Source organism: Salvelinus alpinus, chromosome 35 (genome assembly GCF_045679555.1).
Source record: "Salvelinus alpinus chromosome 35, SLU_Salpinus.1, whole genome shotgun sequence".
Taxonomy (NCBI): Eukaryota; Metazoa; Chordata; class Actinopteri; order Salmoniformes; family Salmonidae; genus Salvelinus; species Salvelinus alpinus.
Genome location: NC_092120.1, coordinates 4,945,765 through 4,964,712, shown reverse-complemented (window position 1 = coordinate 4,964,712; position 18,948 = coordinate 4,945,765). Strand labels below are relative to the sequence as shown.

General features: G+C 45.7%; 1 protein-coding gene across 1 annotated transcript; it reads right to left on the bottom strand.

Moving 5' to 3' along the window:
- Positions 1 to 7,660: 7,660 nt before the first annotated feature.
- LOC139564079 (activating signal cointegrator 1 complex subunit 3-like) lies at positions 7,661 to 18,416 on the bottom strand. Its single transcript, XM_071383289.1, has 5 exons — positions 18,314 to 18,416; positions 15,269 to 15,476; positions 14,466 to 14,601; positions 13,520 to 13,645; positions 7,661 to 7,699 (listed from the first exon to the last, which is right to left on the bottom strand). The coding sequence occupies exons 1-5, from the start codon at positions 18,414 to 18,416 to the stop codon at positions 7,661 to 7,663; spliced, it is 612 nt and encodes a 203-aa protein (XP_071239390.1).
- Positions 18,417 to 18,948: the final 532 nt, after the last annotated feature.

The following is an 18,948-nucleotide window of genomic DNA, read 5'->3' as shown; positions in this document are numbered from 1 at the left end:
CGCCCCAGTCTGAGGTCCTGAGCACTCTGGAGCAGGTTTTCATCAAGGATCTCTCTGTACTTTGCCTCGATCCTGACTAGTCTCCCGGTCCCTGCCGCTGAAAAACATCCCCATAGCATGACGCTGCCACCCCCATGCTTCCCCGTAGGGATGGTGCCAGGTTTCCTCCAGATGTGACGCTTGGCATTTAGGCCAAATAGTTCAATCTTGGTTTCATCAGACCAGAGAATCTTGTTTCTCATGGTCTGAGAGTCTTTAGCTGGCTTTTGGTAAACTCTAAGCGGGGTGTCAAGTGCCTTTTACTGAGGAGTGGCTTCCTTCTGGCCACTCTACCATAAAGGCCTGATTGGTGGAATGAGGCAGAGATGGTTGTCCTTCTGGAAGGTTCTCCCATCTCCACAGAGGAACTCTGGAGCACTGTCAGAGTGACCATTGGGTTCTTGGTCACCTCCCTGACTAAACCTTTCTCTCCCGATTGCTCAGTTTGGCCAGGAGGCCAGATCTAAAAAGAGTCTTGGTGGTTCCAAACTTCTTCCATTTAAGAATGATGGAGGCCACTGTGTTCTTGTGGATCTTCAATGCTGCAGACATTTTTTGGTACCCTTCACCAGATCTGTGCCTCGACACAATTCTGTCTCTGAGCTCTACGTACAATTCATTCGACCTCATGGCTTGCTTTTTGGTCTGACGTGCACTGTCAACTGTGGGACCTTATATAGACAGGTGTGTGCCTTTCCAAATCTTGACCAATCAATTTAATTTACCAAAGGTGGACTCCAATCAAGTTGTAGAAACATCTCAAGGATGACCAATAGAAACATGATGCATCTGAGCTCAATTTCGAGTCTCAGAGCAAAGGGTTTGAATACTTACAGTTGAAGTCGCAAGTTTACATACACCTTAGCCAAAAACATTGAAACTCAGTTTTTCACAATTCCTGACATTTAATCCTAGTAAAAATTCCCTGTCTTAGGTCAGTTAGGATCACCACTTTATTTTAAGAACGTGAAATGTCAGAATAATAGAAGAAAGAATGATTTATTTCATATTTCATTTCTTTCATCACATTCCCAGTGGGTCAGAAGTTTACATACACTCAATCAGTATTTGGCAGCATTGCCTTTAAATTGTTTAACTTGGGTCAAACTTTTCGGGTAGCCTTCCACAATCTTCCCACAATAAGTTGGGTGAATTTTGGCCCATTCCTCCTGACAGAGCTGGTGTAACTGAGTCAGGTTTGTAGGCCTCCTTGCTCGCACACGCTTTTTCAGTTCTGCCCACACATTTTCTATAGGATTGAGGTCAGGGCTTTGTGATTGCCACTCCAATACCTTGACTTTTGTTGTCCTTAAGCCATTTTGCCACAACTTTGGAAGTATGCTTGGGGTCATTGTCCATTTGGAAGACCCATTTGCGACCAAGCTTTAACTTCCTGACTGATGTCTTGACATGTTGCTTCAATATATCCACATCAATTTCCTTCCTCGTGATGCCATCTATTTTGTGAAGTGCACCAGTCCCTCCTGCAGCAAAGCACCACCACAACATGATGCTGCAACCCCCGTGCTTCACGGTTGGGATGGTGTTCTTCGGCTTGCAAGCCTCCCCCTTTTTCCTCCAAACATAACGATGGTCATTATGGCCAATCAGTTCTATTTTTGTTTCATCAGACGAGAGGACATTTCACCAAAAAGTACGATCTTTGTCCCCATGTGCAGTTGCAAACCGTAGACTGGCTTTTTATGGCGGTGTTGGAGCAGTGGCTTCTTCCTTGCTGAGCGGCCTTTCAGGTTATGACGATATAGGACTCGTTTTACTGCGGATATAGATACTTAAGTACCCGTTTCCTCCAGCAACTTCACAAGGTCCTTTGCTGCTGTTCTGTGATTGATTTGCACTTTTCGCAACAAAGTACGTTAATCTCTAGGAAACAGAACGCGTCTCCTTCCTGAGCGGTATAACGGCTGCGTGGTCCCATGGTGATTATACTTGCGTACTATTGTTTGTACAGATGAACGTGGTACCTTTAGGCATTTGGAAATTGCTCCCAAGGATGAACCAGACTTGTGGAGGTCTACCATCCTTTTTCTGAGGTCTTTGCCGATTTATTTTGATTTTCCCATGATGTCAAGCAAAGAGGCACTGAGTTTGAAGGTAGGCCTTGAAATACATCCACAGGTACACCTCCAATTGACTCAAATGATGTCAATTAGCCTATCAGAAGCTTCTAAAGCCATGACATAATTCTCTGGAATTTTCCAAGCTGTTTAAAGGCACAGTCAACTTAGTGTATGTAAACTTCTGACCCGCTGGAATTGTGATACAGTGAATTATAAGTGAAATAATCTGTCTGTAAACAATTGTTGGAAAAATTACTTGCATCGTGCACAAAGTAGATGTCCTAACCGACTTGCCAAAACTATAGTTTGTTAACAAGAAATTTGTGAAGTGGTTGAAAAACGAGTTAATGACACCAACTTAAGTGTATGTAAACTTCTAACTTCAACTGTATGTAAAGAAGGTATTGTTTTTTAGTTTTTTAATACATTTGCAAAAAAAGATCTGAAAACCTGTTTTTGCTTTGTCATTATGGGGTATTTTGTGGAGATTGATGAGGAAAAAAGTTTATTTATTTAATTTTAGAAAGTCAAGGGGTCTGAATACCTCCAAATGCACTGTCCCTGGTCAACTAAAAATTAAAACATGGACTATCTCCTGTGCAAAGGCGTGTGTGTGTGTGTGTGGCTACTGTATACGTGTAAGCATATATTGACTGTATGAGTTAGTGTGGGAACAGCTAAACTAATTAAATGATGTGCATTGGTAATGGGGAGCTAAAAGAAAGTTATTTGCACGCTATCCTTTTAATTACTTTTCAGTTCCATTTCATTCCATTTGAATTGACAGCTTGATCAACTTTTAATTGCTCGTTTTAGTAAACAGCTTATCAGCCTGCTCCAAGCCCACACACAGAGCCCTGAATGACCTGGCCAAACACACACACAAGCTGTACTGTGGAGTTTGACAGAGTGAGATGCAGATGCAGCAAACAGGAGGCCCATTCATTTCCCAACAGCACACCAGCAGAAAGAGAGAGAGACAGAGCGAGGGAGTTGAAGAGAAAGGGGAGGGAGGTGAAGGGAGAGAGGAAAAGGGAGAGAGGAAAAGGGAGAGAGGAAAAGGGAGAGAGGAAAAGGGAGAGAGGAAAAGGGAGAGAGGAGAGGGAGGAAAAGGAGGAGAGGGAGGAAAAGGGAGAGAGGAGAGGGAGGTGAAGGGAAAGAGAAGCAGAGAAAAAGGGAGGGAAATTGAGAAAAAGACAGAGGGTGGGTGGAGGGAGAAAGCGAGGGAGAGAGCAAGAATAAGAGAAGCAAGCAATCAATCACCCCATCCTGAGGCACCCGTCCAGGGGGCACTGGGACTGGACTCACACTTGGATGGACTCACTCGTGCACACGCACACACCGACTCACCCCCACACGCTGACACACCCGCAAGCGCCGACAAACCCCTACGCGCACGCGCCGACAAACCCCTACGCGCACGCGCCGACTCACCCCTACGCGCATGCGCCGACTCACCCCTAAGCGAACGCGCCGACTCACCCCTACGCGAACGCGCCGACTCACCCCTACGCGCAAGCACCGACTCACCCTTACGCGAACGCGCCGACTCACCCTTACGCGAACGCGCCGACTCACCCCTACGCGCACGCGCCGACTCACCCCTACGCGCACGCGCCGACTCACCCCTACGCGCACGCGCCGACTCACCCCTACGCGCACGCGCCGACTCACCCCTACGCAGAAGCGCCGACTCACCCCTACGCACAAGCGCCGACTCACCCCTACGCGCACGCTCCGACAAACCCCTAAGCGCACGCCGACACACCCCTACGCGCACGCGCCGACTCACCTCTACGCTCACGCGCCGACTCACCCCTACGCGCACGCGCCGACTCACCTCTACGCGCACGCGCCGACTCACCCCTAAGCGCACGCTCCGACAAACCCCTAAGCGCACGCCGACACACCCCTACGCGCACGCGCCGACTCACCTCTACGCGCACGCGCCGACTCACCTCTACGCGAACGCGCCGACTCACCCCTACGCGGACGCTCCGACAAACCCCTAAGCGCACGCCGACACACCCCTACGCGCACGCGCCGACTCACCCCTACGCGCACGCGCCGACTCACCTCTACGTGCACGCGCCGACTCACCCCTACGCGCACGCGCCGACTCACCTCTACGCGCATGCGCCGACTCACCTCTACGCGCACGCGCTGACTCACCTCTACGCGCACGCGCCGACTCACCTCTACGCGCATGCGCCGACTCACCTCTACGCGCACGCGCCGACTCACCTCTACGCGCACGCGCCGACTCACCTCTACGCGCACGCGCCGACTCACCTCTACGCGCACGCGCCGACTCACCTCTACGCGCATGCGCCGACTCACCTCTACGCGCACGCGCTGACTCAACCCTACGCGCACGCGCTGACTCACCTCTACGCGCACGCGCTGACTCACCTCTACGCGCACGCGCTGACTCAACCCTACGCGCATGCGCCGACTCACCTCTACGCGCACGCGCCGACTCAACCCTACGCGCACGCGCCGACTCACCTCTACGCGCATGCGCCGACTCACCTCTACGCGCATGCGCCGACTCACCTTTACCTGCACGCGCTGACTCACCTCTACGCGCACGCGCCGACTCACCTCTACACGCATGCGCCGACTCACCTCTACGCGCACGCGCCGACTCACCCCTACGCGAACGCGCCGACTCACCCCTACGAGCACGCGCCGACTCACCTCTCCGCGCTGACTCACCCCTACGCGCACGCGCCGACACACCCCTACGCGCACGCGCCGACTCACCCCTACGCGCACGCGCCGACTCACCCCTACGCGCACGCGCCGACTCACCCCTACGCGCACGCACCGACTCACCAATACACACACGCACCGAATCACCGCTACGCGCAAGCACCGACTCACCCAACCCCACACCCTCACACACACACACACACAGACTCACACACGGACTAAGTCAAGTCTTCACGGACTGACGGACTCGCACACACGGACTGATGGACTCGCACACATGGACTGACTCACTGACGGATGGACTCACGGACGGACTCACACACGGACTGACGGACTGACACACGACTGACTCACTGACGGACGGACTCACACACGGACTGACTCACAGACGGACTCACGGACGGACGGACTGACGGAGACGGACTCACACACACGGACTCTCACACACGGACGGACTCACGGACTCACACACACACACACACACACACACACGGATTTACACACACACTGACTCACACACACGCACACACACACACACACACACGGACTCACACACACGGACTCACACACACGGACTCACACACACGGACTCACACACGGACTCACACACACGGACTCACACACGGACTCACACACGGACTCACACACACACACACACACACACACACACACACACACACACACACACACACACACACACACACACACACACACACACACACACACACACACACACACGGACTCACACACACACACACACGGACTCACACATACAGACTCACACACACAACCTGAGAGATAAGTGGCTCTAGATGAGATGTATGCTGCCACTCCCCAAGGCCTCTCCTTTCACATCAGAGATAAGGCTTTAACAAGCCTCTGTCCACCATCTGTGCTCTTTCCACCCCCCACTCTCTCTCTCATCCCCACACCTGCTTTGCAAGTCTGAGCAAACACACACACACGTGTGCACTGAGGAGGAAATCAAAACTGGATTAGGAAACGTAATCAGGACATATTAATTATGGATGGCACTCCCTGCTCTGTCTCGTGTCCTCCTGCCACAGTCCAGAACACAGGACCCATGTCCCTCACACTGAAAGGTGAGGCAGAGACATCAACAAGTGGGGGGACACTAATGGGGGAGGGTTGAACACTGAATTAGGAGATAAGACAGGAGGAGAAGGGTGGAAACCCATCTCACTTCATTTAGAAGAGTCTTCGTGCTAAATCCTAGAACTAGAACCGGGCTTACTACACCCCTCCAACTAGCCTACACTCCTCTTGGAGGTTTGAACACATGAAGGTCCAAAATCTGCATTCAGTGAGGAGAGAGACACCTAGTCAGGACATGAGGACAGAAGAGTGAGTCCACACACATGATTCCAACCATCACACGCACCACAAGTCCCTCTGACCCTCCCTCTCTATGACAACAGAGTAGACGGATAACCCTGTCCATCAGTACACAATCATGTCAATGTCTATGAAGAAGACAGGCTAAGTGTTCAATATCCACTTAGGCGAAGAAGCTGCAGGAGAATACACAACCAGGGTTTGGCAGGAAAGTCTCCCCCATTCATCACTCATGTTCCTGCCCTTTAAAAAACCCACTAGGGATAGTAAAGACCATCAGCGCAAGCACACACGCTCCTAAATCCTACCGCTCAATTCAGTGCTCCCCTTTGGGAATAACCATATGTCTTAATGTAAGTCAAGTCTTCTTAGAATCCTTGAGGAGGAGGGTGGTCCTGATTAGCAGTTTCTATGAGGACAGGATGTGTCTGATAGGGTTGCAAAGCTACCGGTAATTTGACAAAGTTACCAGAATCTTCAGTAATTTTGGTAAATAACAGAAACGCTATGGCAATCTAATGTAACTTCGGTCATTTATACTTTAAAAAAAAAGATTGATATTTAGTATACATTTTTTATCTGTGTCATACTGTCCATGAGTTTCTAGACCATGTGGTTCAAGAGAAAATAGCCTAATTCATTTTTTAAAAGCATCTAATCAACAATGCCACGAGATGTCTTGTGATAGATTACATAAAATCACTGAAAGATACCAACATTCTGGTTGTTTACTGGTAAAGTTAGACATTTTCCAGTAATATACCCACCCTTTGCAACCCTAGTCCGTGTCTTCTCAAGCCTCCATGGATATTTCAGTTGATATTTCAGTACATCTATTAGTGTCTGAGTGGAGGGGTTGTTGTGTTGTTTTTCTGTCAGTACTAAGAGGAAAGCCAACCACACACACACACACACACACACACACACACACACACACACACACACACACACACACACACACACACACACACACACACACACACACACACACACACACACACACACACACACACACACACACACACACACACACACACACACACACACACACACACACACACAAACACACAAATTTATTCACAGAAATTAGGAGGGCTTTTACCAGCGTGACGAGAGCAGGATGCGTAGGCCACTGATTCATTCGTTAAAAGGCCCCTTAATAAATTCCCCACCTTTAATGTTTCACAGTGCTATTAAAGGCTTGCCAGGCCAGGCAGAGCCCTGTTGCCCATTACAGCTTTCAATAAATGACAATCTACGCTACGCTGCGTGATGGTGGAGAAAGAAAGGGAAGGGGAAAAAAGCTGACAGGCTTTTGGTTCGGCCTGCCTTGCAAAGCGCTGCTCCTAATAGCACATAAAGACTTATTAGCCTCGGCGTTGTGTGCTTGGCGCTTAATAAGAGAGAGGCATATTGTTTCAGAGTAGCATGGCTTAAGTTAATGAATAGAGGAGCTCCTGCGCTAGGGGCTAATTCACATCGCTCAGCTGAACAGGCTCCATATCAATCTGGATCAGTCACACGGAGGTTTCAAACAGAACAGGAAGCAGGGAATCTAGCCTGCTGGAGCTAGTGGAGAGACAGGGAGAAGCCCAGAACAAAACAATACAAGAAAGAAAGATAGAAAAACAGATGATGGCACCTCAGAGAATTTCATTTTTTATTCTCACTGTCTCTTTTTTTATATTTATTTAAGATGGAACTTGTAAATACATTTTTGCGACGGCCAGTGCTGCAGAATGAACAAAACGGTGAAAAGGCGCTTTATTTATTAACTCTCTCTGTAAGACACAACCATAAACGTATCATGCCCTGGTGTACTGTAATTCATTGTTCCCGTGAGACAAATAGAAACAGGAAATTAATTTGAGAGAGAGAGAGAGAGAGGAAGAGATAAATCCTGTCTGTCCATCCCACTTAAAGTAGAGGAGAGCCTCAGACATTGATCACTTCCTTCATGATGAGGACCAAGGGTTCTTCCACGACTACTATCTTGTGCAAAGGGGCATGCTGTTGCATGTGAGGGCTCACATCAGACCTGGGTTCCAATAGTATTTGTCTTCTTTCAAATACTACTGAATACTATCAAATACGCTTCGAGCAAAAGACTGTGCCTACCTTGATTGGGACATGCATGCATGTGCATATACAACTATGTTTTGCCCCTCTATTCGGGCACTTGGGCTAACCTTCCTCTCAAATACCTGGTCCCTTAGAGCACGTACTGTTTGATGTGCCAGGAGGCTCTCCATAGGCTGGAAGATACAGTGTGAATAGCCGAGAACCAACCCGAAGAGCAAATGTATCAGGTACTGGAGTGGGTAATAGCCAAGGTAGCAGAACCCATGGCTAGGGGTGAATCCAGGGTTGGAGATGGGGGTTAAGGAAGGAGACCGGACCTGAGGTATGGGATAGGGCCGGGATGATACCAGTCTCACAATATCTTTTCCATGGCGAAAATGAAAACACAAAGCAGACCAAATTCTTTGGTCCTTTAAATACCTGCTGTGTGAAAAATGTTGTGTGCTATAGCTTGAAAAATCAATCATTGTGACTCTGGATGACAACATAATGATGTTTATTTCCAACAGTAGGGCTGTTTTCCTAAAGAAGTTTAATCCACTTAGTGTTTTGTTTCCTTGCCGCGATACTGGTATCATCCCAGCCCTAGCGTGGGAGAGCTTTTTGAAAGTGATACTCTCACTCCCAATCCCAGCCCACTTCATGAAGTACCCTCTCTGGAATAACAGAATGGGTGTAAAAACTAAATAGCCAAAACTCCACTTAGCCCAACAGAGGAAGCTAGGGATTGATTGGAGATAGAGTGAGACGTTTCCATGGAAAGAAACACTATAAATCTGGACATTTACACATTTAAGAATGCCTAATGAAGATAATGAGTGACAGGCAGGGAGACAAACACCTGAGCCAGCGTCACAGACGCCACAAAAATAACAACAGCAACCACACATGCATGACCAATCCTTCTCTTAATCAATTTGTCTCAGCCTGCGATCACACACACACACACACACACACACACACACACACACACACACACACACACACACACACACACACACACACACACACACACACACACACACACACACACACACACACACACACACACACACACACACACACACACACACACACACACACACACACACACACACTATGCCTGTCATCTTGATTGACAGACAGGTTAAGTGAGGTGAACAGCTACAGGAGTACTCTTCAAATATGACAAAATATGTTCCAAGGTTTAAACATATCCAGTCATCTTCAGATATGATGCCATGTTTTGGGCACATCCAGGGGAGTTAATTCCACACTTAGGATTCTACCCAAAATCTATTCAAGATTGAATGTAGTGCATTTCAGAACACACTTGACAGAGAATAAATGCCATAATAACTGTTTCTAAACATCCCACCATGATCCAATACAGAATGACTCCAGAAATCTAGATGAAGAACCAGAAGAAAAGACAGTGATGTGATTGAACTGAAGCCAACTGACCACCTCTGCTCTCCCATCTCCCAAAAGGCTGGGTGGGGATTGGCTCACCTGTCCATCAGTCCTGTCCACTGCCTTGCTATTGGCTGAGGGAAGATTTGTAAGCCTGTCACTTAGACTGTCACTCAGCCTGTCAGTCAGGGAGGAGAAGCCATTGTGGCTCCAGACAGCTGGCTGAGCACTACAGCACTTCCATTAAGACTCAACATCACTCACTGCCAATTACGGCTCCAGAACGCACCCAGTCGCCGGAATATGGACACCAGGGAGTGAAACTGAGCACGCCCTGGCTGGCACTCACAAAGTCACACAGATACCCTTTACAGACAGACTTTACGGTATGTTGCCAGTAAAAAAAAATCAGCCAATGTATTTTAGAGCCCAATTCATATCGTCCCATTTTTACCATATTCTTGGCCGGGATAAGCCTTGTATATCTCCCGTGCAGATTCTGGCAAGTTTAGGAGAGGAAGAAGATGTGGGCCGATGTGGATGGACGTCTATTTCAATAAATCAATTGAATATACACCATCACAAAGAAATATATTACTATATTGTTTTATGCAGGCCCTAAAACCTTATAAGACTAATAACATGTATTTTCAAAAGAACAGAATGGCACATTTTTGTTGTCTATGTTACTGGTCTGTGTAGCCTATACAGTGCATATGGAAAGTATCAGGCCCATTGACTTTTTCCCTATTTTGTTACGTTATTTGTTACCTTATTCTAAAATTGATTAAATCGTTTCCCCCCCTTCAATCAATCTACACATAATACCCCATAATGACAAAGCAAAAACAGGTATAGATATGTTTTGCAAATGTATAAAAACAGAATAAATTCATTTACATAAAGTATTCAGACCCTTTACTCAGTACTTTGTTGAAGCACCTTTGGCAGTGATTACAGCCTTGAGTCTTCTTGGGTATGACACTACAAGCCTGACACACCTGTATTTGGGGAGTTTCTCCCATTCTACTCTGCAGATCCTCTCAAGCTCTGTCAGGTTGGATGGGGAGCGTCGCTGCACAGCTATTTTCAGGTCTCTCCAGAGATGTTCGATCGGGTTCAAGTCCGGGCTCTGGCTGGGCCACTCAAGGACATTCAGAGACTTGTCTCGAAGCCACTCCTGTGTTGTCTTGGCTGTGTGCTTAGGGTCGTTGTCCTGTTGGATGGTGAACCTTCACCCCAGACTGAGGTCCTGAGCAGGTTTTCGTCAAGGATCTCTCTGTCTTTGCTCCGTTCATCTTTCCCTCGATCCTGACTATTCTCCCAGTCCCTGAAAAACATGCCCACAGCATGATGCTGCCACAACCATGCTTCATCATAGGGATGGTGCCAGGTTTCCTCCAGATGTGGCGCTTGGCATTCAGGCCAGAGAGTTCAATCTTGGTTTCATCAGACCAGAGAATCTTGTTTCTCATGGTCAGAGTCCTTTAGCTGCCTTTTGGCAAACTCCAAGCAGGCTGTTGTGCTTTTTATTGAGGAGCGGCTTCCTCCTGGAAGGTTCTCCCATCTCCACAGAGGAACTCTAGAGCTATGTCAGAGTGACCATCGGGTTCTTGCCAAGGTCCTTCTCCCCCGGTTGCTCAGTTTGGCCGGGCAACCAGCTCTAGGAAGAGTCTTGGCGGTTCCAAACTTCTTCCATTGTAGACTGATGGAGGCCATTGTGTTCTTGGGGACCTTCAATGTTTTTGATATCCTTCCTCCGATCTGTGCCTCTACACAATCCTGTCGTCTCGGAGCTCTACGGACAATTTCTTACACATCATGGCTTGGTTATTGCTCTGACAACTGTGGGACCTTCTATAGACAAGTGTGTGCCTTTCCAAATCATATCTCATACATTTAATTTACTACAGGTGGACTCCAATCATGTTGTAGAAACATCAAGGATGATCAATGAAAATAGGATGCACCGGAGCTCAATTTCGAGTCTCATACCAAAGGGTCTGAATATTTATGTAAATAAGATATGCGTTTTTTATTTTTAATAAATCAAATATATATTTTTTTTTGCTTTGTCATTATGGGGTATTGTGTGTAGATTGATGACGAAAAAAGTTTTAGAATAAGGCAATTTTAGAATAAGGCTGTAATGTAACACAATGTGGAAAAAGACAAGGGGTCTGAATACTTTCCAAATGCACTGTATGGCTGCAGCATGCACATGAAATCAATAGGTATTTTGTTCATTAAACAGACAAGACACTTAGGCTACCCTGATTACAGTCAACACGCATATATTTTATAGTAGGCTAAGAATGTAGGTACCATTGAGAGCCTCTTGACTGGCTGTATCACTGCTTGGTATGGCAATAGCACCACCCTTGGTCGCAAGGCGCTACAGAAGGTGGTGCAGACAGCCCAGTACATCACTGGGACCGAGCTCCTTGCCATCCATGATCTCTGTATCAGGTGGTGTGAAAGGAAGGCCCGGAAAATTGTTAACGACTCCAACCACCCAAGCCATAGACTGTTCTCTCTGCTTCCGCATGGCAAACAGTCCCGGTGCATCAAGTCTGACTCCAACAGGCTCCTGAACAGCTTCAATCCCCACGCCATAATACTGCTAAATACTGTTGCTAACAAATAGCTACATGGACTATCTGAGTTGACGCTTGTATTTTATTCTAATTTTTGCTCTATGCACACTCACAGGGACCTACACACTCACACACACTGACACACATACATTTATAATGACTCTACACACACCCAAAAAATCATCATATATGCTGCTGCTACTCTGTTTATCATATATCCTATTACTCCTAATACATACATTATATACAAAAGTATGTGGACACCCCTTCAAATTAGTGGCTTCGGCTATTTCAGCCACACCCGTTGCTGACAGGTGTATAAAATTGAGCACACAGCCATGCAATCTCCATAGACAAACAAGCAGGGAGAACAGTTTTACAGTTTTAAAGCTAATTTCCTGCAATTCTACACATTTTGACATGACTTATGCCATGTTAATATGATGAGTTACTAACAAAATCAACAGGGGGCCCCTGGAGGTCAGGGCCCCTGGGTAGGCCTACATTATATTCACAGTCCATGATCCTTGGTTGGCTGACTGAATTTATTGGGGGGACATTCAAGTTGTCAATGTGTTGTTGTAACTAGCAGCAAGATAACCTAATGTTTGAACTTTTGAGTTTGTGACACAATAGGTTAAATGCAGATGTGCAACCCTCAGGCTATTTATTTCTAGCCGCTATGCTGCATCAGGTGGACTACACCATGTGATAATGCTTATTGATAAATAGTAGGACTGGGACGATACCAGTATCGTGATATTTTTTCCATGGCAAAAATGAAAACAGGAAGCAGATCTAACTCTTTGGTCCTTTAAAAACCTGCTTTATGTAAAATATTATGATCTGTATCTTGGAAAATAAATCAATGTGACTGGATGACAACATAATGATGTCTGTTTCCAACATTAGGGCTGTTTTCCTAAAGAAGTTAAATCCTCTTTGCGATTTGTTTCCTTACCATGATACTAACGAGTATCGCGATACTGGTATCGTCCCAGCCCAACTAAATAGCTCACCTGCCTGACAATATGAACCAATCTGTTATATTGGGGTCATTTCTGGAGGGGGAATGATATTTTATTTTTCACTTATGAGTAGAAAGTCCTTTTAAAAAGTAACCAGAACTGACCTTCTCACAGTCATCCTCCCTCCAGAATTGCAGGTCCCTCCGTGATGTGTAGTATGCTGTGTGCTTTTGACAGTGCTGTGTGCCCCCCACCTCCCAAATTCACATGTAACCATTGGGTGTCTTACCTCATCCAGTTCAGAGATGTAGATGGGTTTCTCCTCAAAGCCGATGGGCATGGGATCACTAGGAAGAATCTCCACCTCTTCATACATCTTATTATACTCTCTCTTTATCCCCTCTGGTAACATCAGCTGAACACAACACAAACACATCCCAAATATTAACAACACGCCGCATTACATAAAGTACATTTCCACCCCAATCTATTTATTACCAACTGAACTACATAATATTAAACATTTTACAATACACATAATAAAACAACAAACAGTGCCTCAACTTCGAAACAAACACGTTCAAAACATTGCAAAAGTCATGTTCAGATTTGAAAATGTATCAACTTTCCAGTGAACATCATTTCCCCTACCCCACCTGCTCCTACTGAACTGAGGACTAAATAAACACACCCCAGGTTAGTTGATGTAAATAGTGAGTGAAAAATCAGCAAGAACAAAAGAATAGATCATAAAAACGGGATAAAAGCAGTGGCTTGTGGGTAATGTGAGGGGTGCTGGTGTGTAATTAAAGGAACAGACTGCCGTGAAGGATGGTGGGTAAACAAAGAACTGAAAAGTGTGTGTGTGCACACGTGTGTGTACTCTATGACTTTCCTCACTATGAAAGAGAAATGAAAGTAATACAAACTAATACAAAGCAAGCTGTTCATTTTGCCCAATAATACAGGTGGGCAGGATTTGAAAATGTCTTCTAGTCTTGTTATAATCACTTGTTATTTCGATAGAACATGATGGTCTAGGGGTCAAGTGTATAGGGCATAGATTTGGTATTGGGCAGTACAGGGCTTTGTCCCAAAAGGCTCCCTATTCCCTTATCCCTACATAGTGCAGTACTTTTGACCAGAGCCCTATGGAGCCTGCTCAAAAGTAGTGGATTAAATAAGAAAAAGGGTGCCATTTGTGACGCACCTCTGGTAATCCCCACATACTGTACCTTGGCTCCCACTACGAAGGCGGAGGTCTTGGTGGCCTCGGCGTAGCAGTCATAGACGTTGGGGTAGCGGACGCGTTCGTACACCCTCTCTCTGCTCAGCAATGGAGACCGCCGTGCTGTCAGCAGGGCCTGCTCTCTGGAGAAACACAACCATTAATCAACCACAGCACAACCGTGACACAACAATAACACATCCATGAAACCCATAAAGAAATATATATATAGTATTTCAACACCAAACATCCACATGAACAGCAGAACAGCCATAGTTACACATGCTTAATGTGTGGTTGGTTGTGATTGGGGATGGATACTAGAGTTGAGAGCTGTTAGACAGGAGAGGTGTGGAGATGTGAGGCGCTGCAGTAATACTATTCTCTGCTAACGTAACGTGGCTTACCTCTCTGCTAATCTCTTCCCTCACACTCTGCCGGATTTGGCCCGGATAAGTTTTTAATTAAACAGATCGCTGCGCCGCTTTTTTATCCGCTGAAAGTAAACTTTCAGAAAGATCCCTTCTTATTTATTTTTTTCAGAAAAAAGTGTGACCAGGAGCCGTGTTTTTTTTTCTTATAACCTGCAGCCGAGCAGTGATGAAAAATGCAGGAGGGTGTAAAGAAGCGATCACAGGGGGAGATATAGAAAAAGAAGTAAAGCAGAGAGAGAAGGGAAAACGAAAGAGAGGGAGGGAAAAAGAGGCAAAGAGAAAGAGATGGGAAGAGAGACAGAAGAGAAAGATGGGAAGAGAGAGAAGAGAAAGGGGAAGAGCTAGAGAGAGAGCGAGATTGAGTGTGGTGGTTCACCTCTGAGCTCTCATCTCCTTGGGGTCAAAGTAGAGGTCGGAAGAGGATTCGGTGTCATCCCAGCGTCTCTCCCCCCTCTTCCTCTCCCTCTTCTCCTCCCTCCGGTGCATCTTCATCATCTCTTTCTCCTTCCCCGACTGGATGGTCACCTGACAGCCGTAGGTGGGCTTGCTGCTCCCCTCTCCTCCGCCTCCTTTACGGCTACCATCTAAACACAAGAATAACAAAGACATCAGTAAAAGATTTGTGGATTCAATTTATATGTTTAAATTAATGATTAGAATATTCCACCCCGAAACTATATAATTGTATGTAATTGATTAGAATCAATGAAATACATTAATTAGAATCATCAAATTATTATTAATGATGTGTGTAGTTTTAGTCAGAATTAGGGTAAAACAATATACTGTATCTGTACAGTATGTCTCTAAAGTGTCTTAAACACAGACTGTCTGAGCAAGATTCAGTGCCGACCTTGGCTAGGGGCCACTGAGAGATTTGGGAAAAGACAGGGAGTGCTTCTCACGGTCCCTAATCTTTGTCGGCTGGGTATTGATACAGTATGTGCGTAGGATACCTACTGTTTGTGTGCAAAAGTATGTGCGTAAGGAGCTAGTCTAAAATGAATGGTTTTGTACAACGAGGGAGCGCGCCCGTGAATAAACATTTTGACTATCATAGCTGGGGCCTCCGTCTGTTTCATTTCAACCAGTATCTTACAAATTCTGGGTCGCAGACCGAGTAGTTAATTTTTATTGGGTTTATGAACACTGAGAACATAATTCTCGTGACAATTTGGTCCTTCGAGCCGGATCTCAATACCTGCCTCTGTCTCCCCAAGGAACTGCTGAAAACCGTGCACGGGCGGATCCAGGATCCGTAAGACAAAGACCTGACCTCTCAATTGAGGGTTTATTTCAGGCCAGTGGTGAACTGGTACACGACAGAGGTGGTGACGAGATCCAACCTACATTGCTTTTCCCAGTCTACGAGACGACAGTCAGTAAATCTTTATTCACGAATTCTGGGGAATTGACGCTCGGGCTACATTCAGAAATATATTTGAGTGTTTTTGTGTAGTTTAGGTGTTGATTTTAAAATTCCCATAGGGCATTCTGACCCGGTGATCTATCTTTCGAATTTTGTGTAGAGAAAAGTTTTAAAGGCAACAAAGTATTCTATGCAAATGGTAGGTAGGAATTGGGTGTAGAGACACCTAGGCAGCAGTAGAAGGGGGTCCGTAATGACACCAGGTATCTGCAGTACCAATATAAACTAGAGAATATTGAGATCTAACTGAGACCTGATCAAGAATATATTAGAAGGTCCGTAAATGACGCAAAGTATCAGGGGCTACTACCAAACTATCTGTGGCCACTACCTATGTAAACTAACTGAAAGGAGATATACACATTAGAAAAGGACGATAGCAATTGAGTAAGGAATTAAAGAGACACACACACATAGATTGTGATAACTATAGTGATTGGATAACGGTAAAAAGCACACACCTAGATCATAGAAATACACATAGATTGTGAGAATAAGCATAGAAACTACAAGGTTTTACTAAACATGGGTAGTAAATCCTCACAGGAGTATGAATTTTATGGAAGTTTGGACGTAGAAAAGTTGGAACTAATGATAAGACAAACCGACAGAGATGGTCACAAAGAAACAGTTGGGTCATCACTGTGTAATCATCATTGTGTAATTGAGCACTTATAATATGGTAACTAAGTATGGAACAGCATGTACAGTACTATAATACACAATTTGCCACCGCCTATTGTATACCGCCTATACTATACCGCCTATATTATAGCTGTAGGTCTAGGTGAAGTCACCCCACCGTCTACTCTTCAGCTCAGCTGAAGAGTTGCTAGACTGGTCAATAGTTAATGGTGAGAGCCGAGCTGCGACACAACAGGACTGACAAGTGGCTGTGTGTGTTTTTCCAGACTGCAACAACCATATCTGTTCAGATTCTGGTAGCCACCAGGTGGAAAGGACAATTTGTAACCCCAGGACCTCAGCATTAATTCATATTGTAACGTGTGTGTGTCCTTTACTTAACCTGCATGGTTAAGGGCCCACAGGAGACCACCAGCTCAGCTTGTTGTTGAGCAGGGAGAAAGAGCATCACAGGAGCAAAATAAACCCTAACAGCATACAAGTACAAGTGACGTGAGTAAAATCCATAACTACTTCAACAGAGGACCTACAACCCCAGGGTGGTCTAGACCTTTATCTTTCTAGTGTGTGTGTGTGTGTGTGTGTGAGTGAGAGAGTGTGTACTAGGGTTTAATATTTTCCAGAGAATTTACCAATTTTCCTTCCTGAGAAAATTGCAAGAAATTACCAGTATCCCGGTACCACTGTAAATGGAGAAATACACACATGAATCTAACGTAGCCTAGTTTTAAATGACTATTTTACCCTGGTAATCCATTGGTTTTGTTGTTTTCAGTAGTCCATAGTAGACAAATTCACTAAATATTTATCAAAACAATGAGTCTAGATTTCTAGCTTTGAATGTCCTGATCATTCCTGATGTTCCCAATTGCCCATTTGAGTAAATTCGTACAACTCCCAACATTCCCCTCTAACTGGATTGAGTGGGCGGTGTGTGGACTTGGTTTAACACATAGGTGTCAAAAGTGCTTCAAATATAAAACAGTTGAGATTATTTCGCAGAAAATAATAATGTTCCTTGAGTTGTCAGAGTTTAGCGTGACGAAAAGTAGCTAACAGCCATGCTCTGTGTTCTCTCATGTCTCGTCATTGAGCAGAGCAGCCCAAGAGGAGCTTTTTGCTATATACACAGACATCCAGAGCTGCCATGAGCAGAGCTCATGCACAGCGAGCAAGTGACAGACGGAGAGGAGCAGCTAATGGATTTAATAACGAATAAAGTTATTTCTAATTTCGGGTTTTGGGCAAAAGCAATCGGGCCTGGGTAGGGTAGGGCCTGAACATTGCAGGCATAGGTAGGGCTCAGGCAGGGCTCTATTAAACATCTCAGCAAATCATTTGAATTACACGTCCACCGGTGATTGAACATCCCAAGAGAGTCAGCTAGAACGTGCTGCTTTCTGGGAGTCACTGTCAAAGAAGAGCAGGGTGGAAGTGCAAAGTCTCGCATGGTGACGTAATTTGACTTTTTGACAGACGGGGTGTTTCGATATCTAAGATGCAACCGTATGATAAATGATGATATTTCGAGACCGTATGCATGGTGGATTGACTAGAAATACACATTAAATGGATTTAGGGTAAAATTCCCCTTTAAGGTAGCCTAGGCCTATGAAGCACTTTTGGCCAACTGCTCAAATATTATGAGGTCCAGTGACAATTACATTTGTTTTAGCCTACCTCAGAATTTTCTCGCCCTTGTACCTGGCTATCAGGGGGATTTGGGAAGGTTGTGGGTGTTTTCACTTCATTATAACCTGCTTATTGTGGTGACTGTCACAGGGAACATCAGCTTCTAAACAAACAGGCCTAGGCTAGCAGAGATTCAGCACCATGGATAGCTCAGTTAATCAACTGCCCGCAAATCTGACCAGTAGCCCACCGTGTGCCCGCTTTTGTAATCATAACGTCATGAAACAATCGTACAAATGTCGATTTCCTCAAGCGCTTTTGTGGACACAGTATCTGCCGTTTTGTGATTA

What these genes read in the sequence shown, in the direction of transcription:
- LOC139564079 (XM_071383289.1), bottom strand. Translation starts at nt 18,416, where the DNA reads ATGCGAGACTTTGCACTTCCACCCTGCTCTTCTTTGACAGTGACTCCC. An exon ending in AAGGAGATGAGAGCTCAGAG is followed by an intron (nt 14,602 to 15,268) that starts GTGAACCACCAC and finishes GTGTTTCTCCAG; the next exon opens with AGAGCAGGCCCTGCTGACAG. An exon ending in CCTTCGTAGTGGGAGCCAAG is followed by an intron (nt 13,646 to 14,465) that starts GTACAGTATGTG and finishes TGTTGTGTTCAG; the next exon opens with CTGATGTTACCAGAGGGGAT.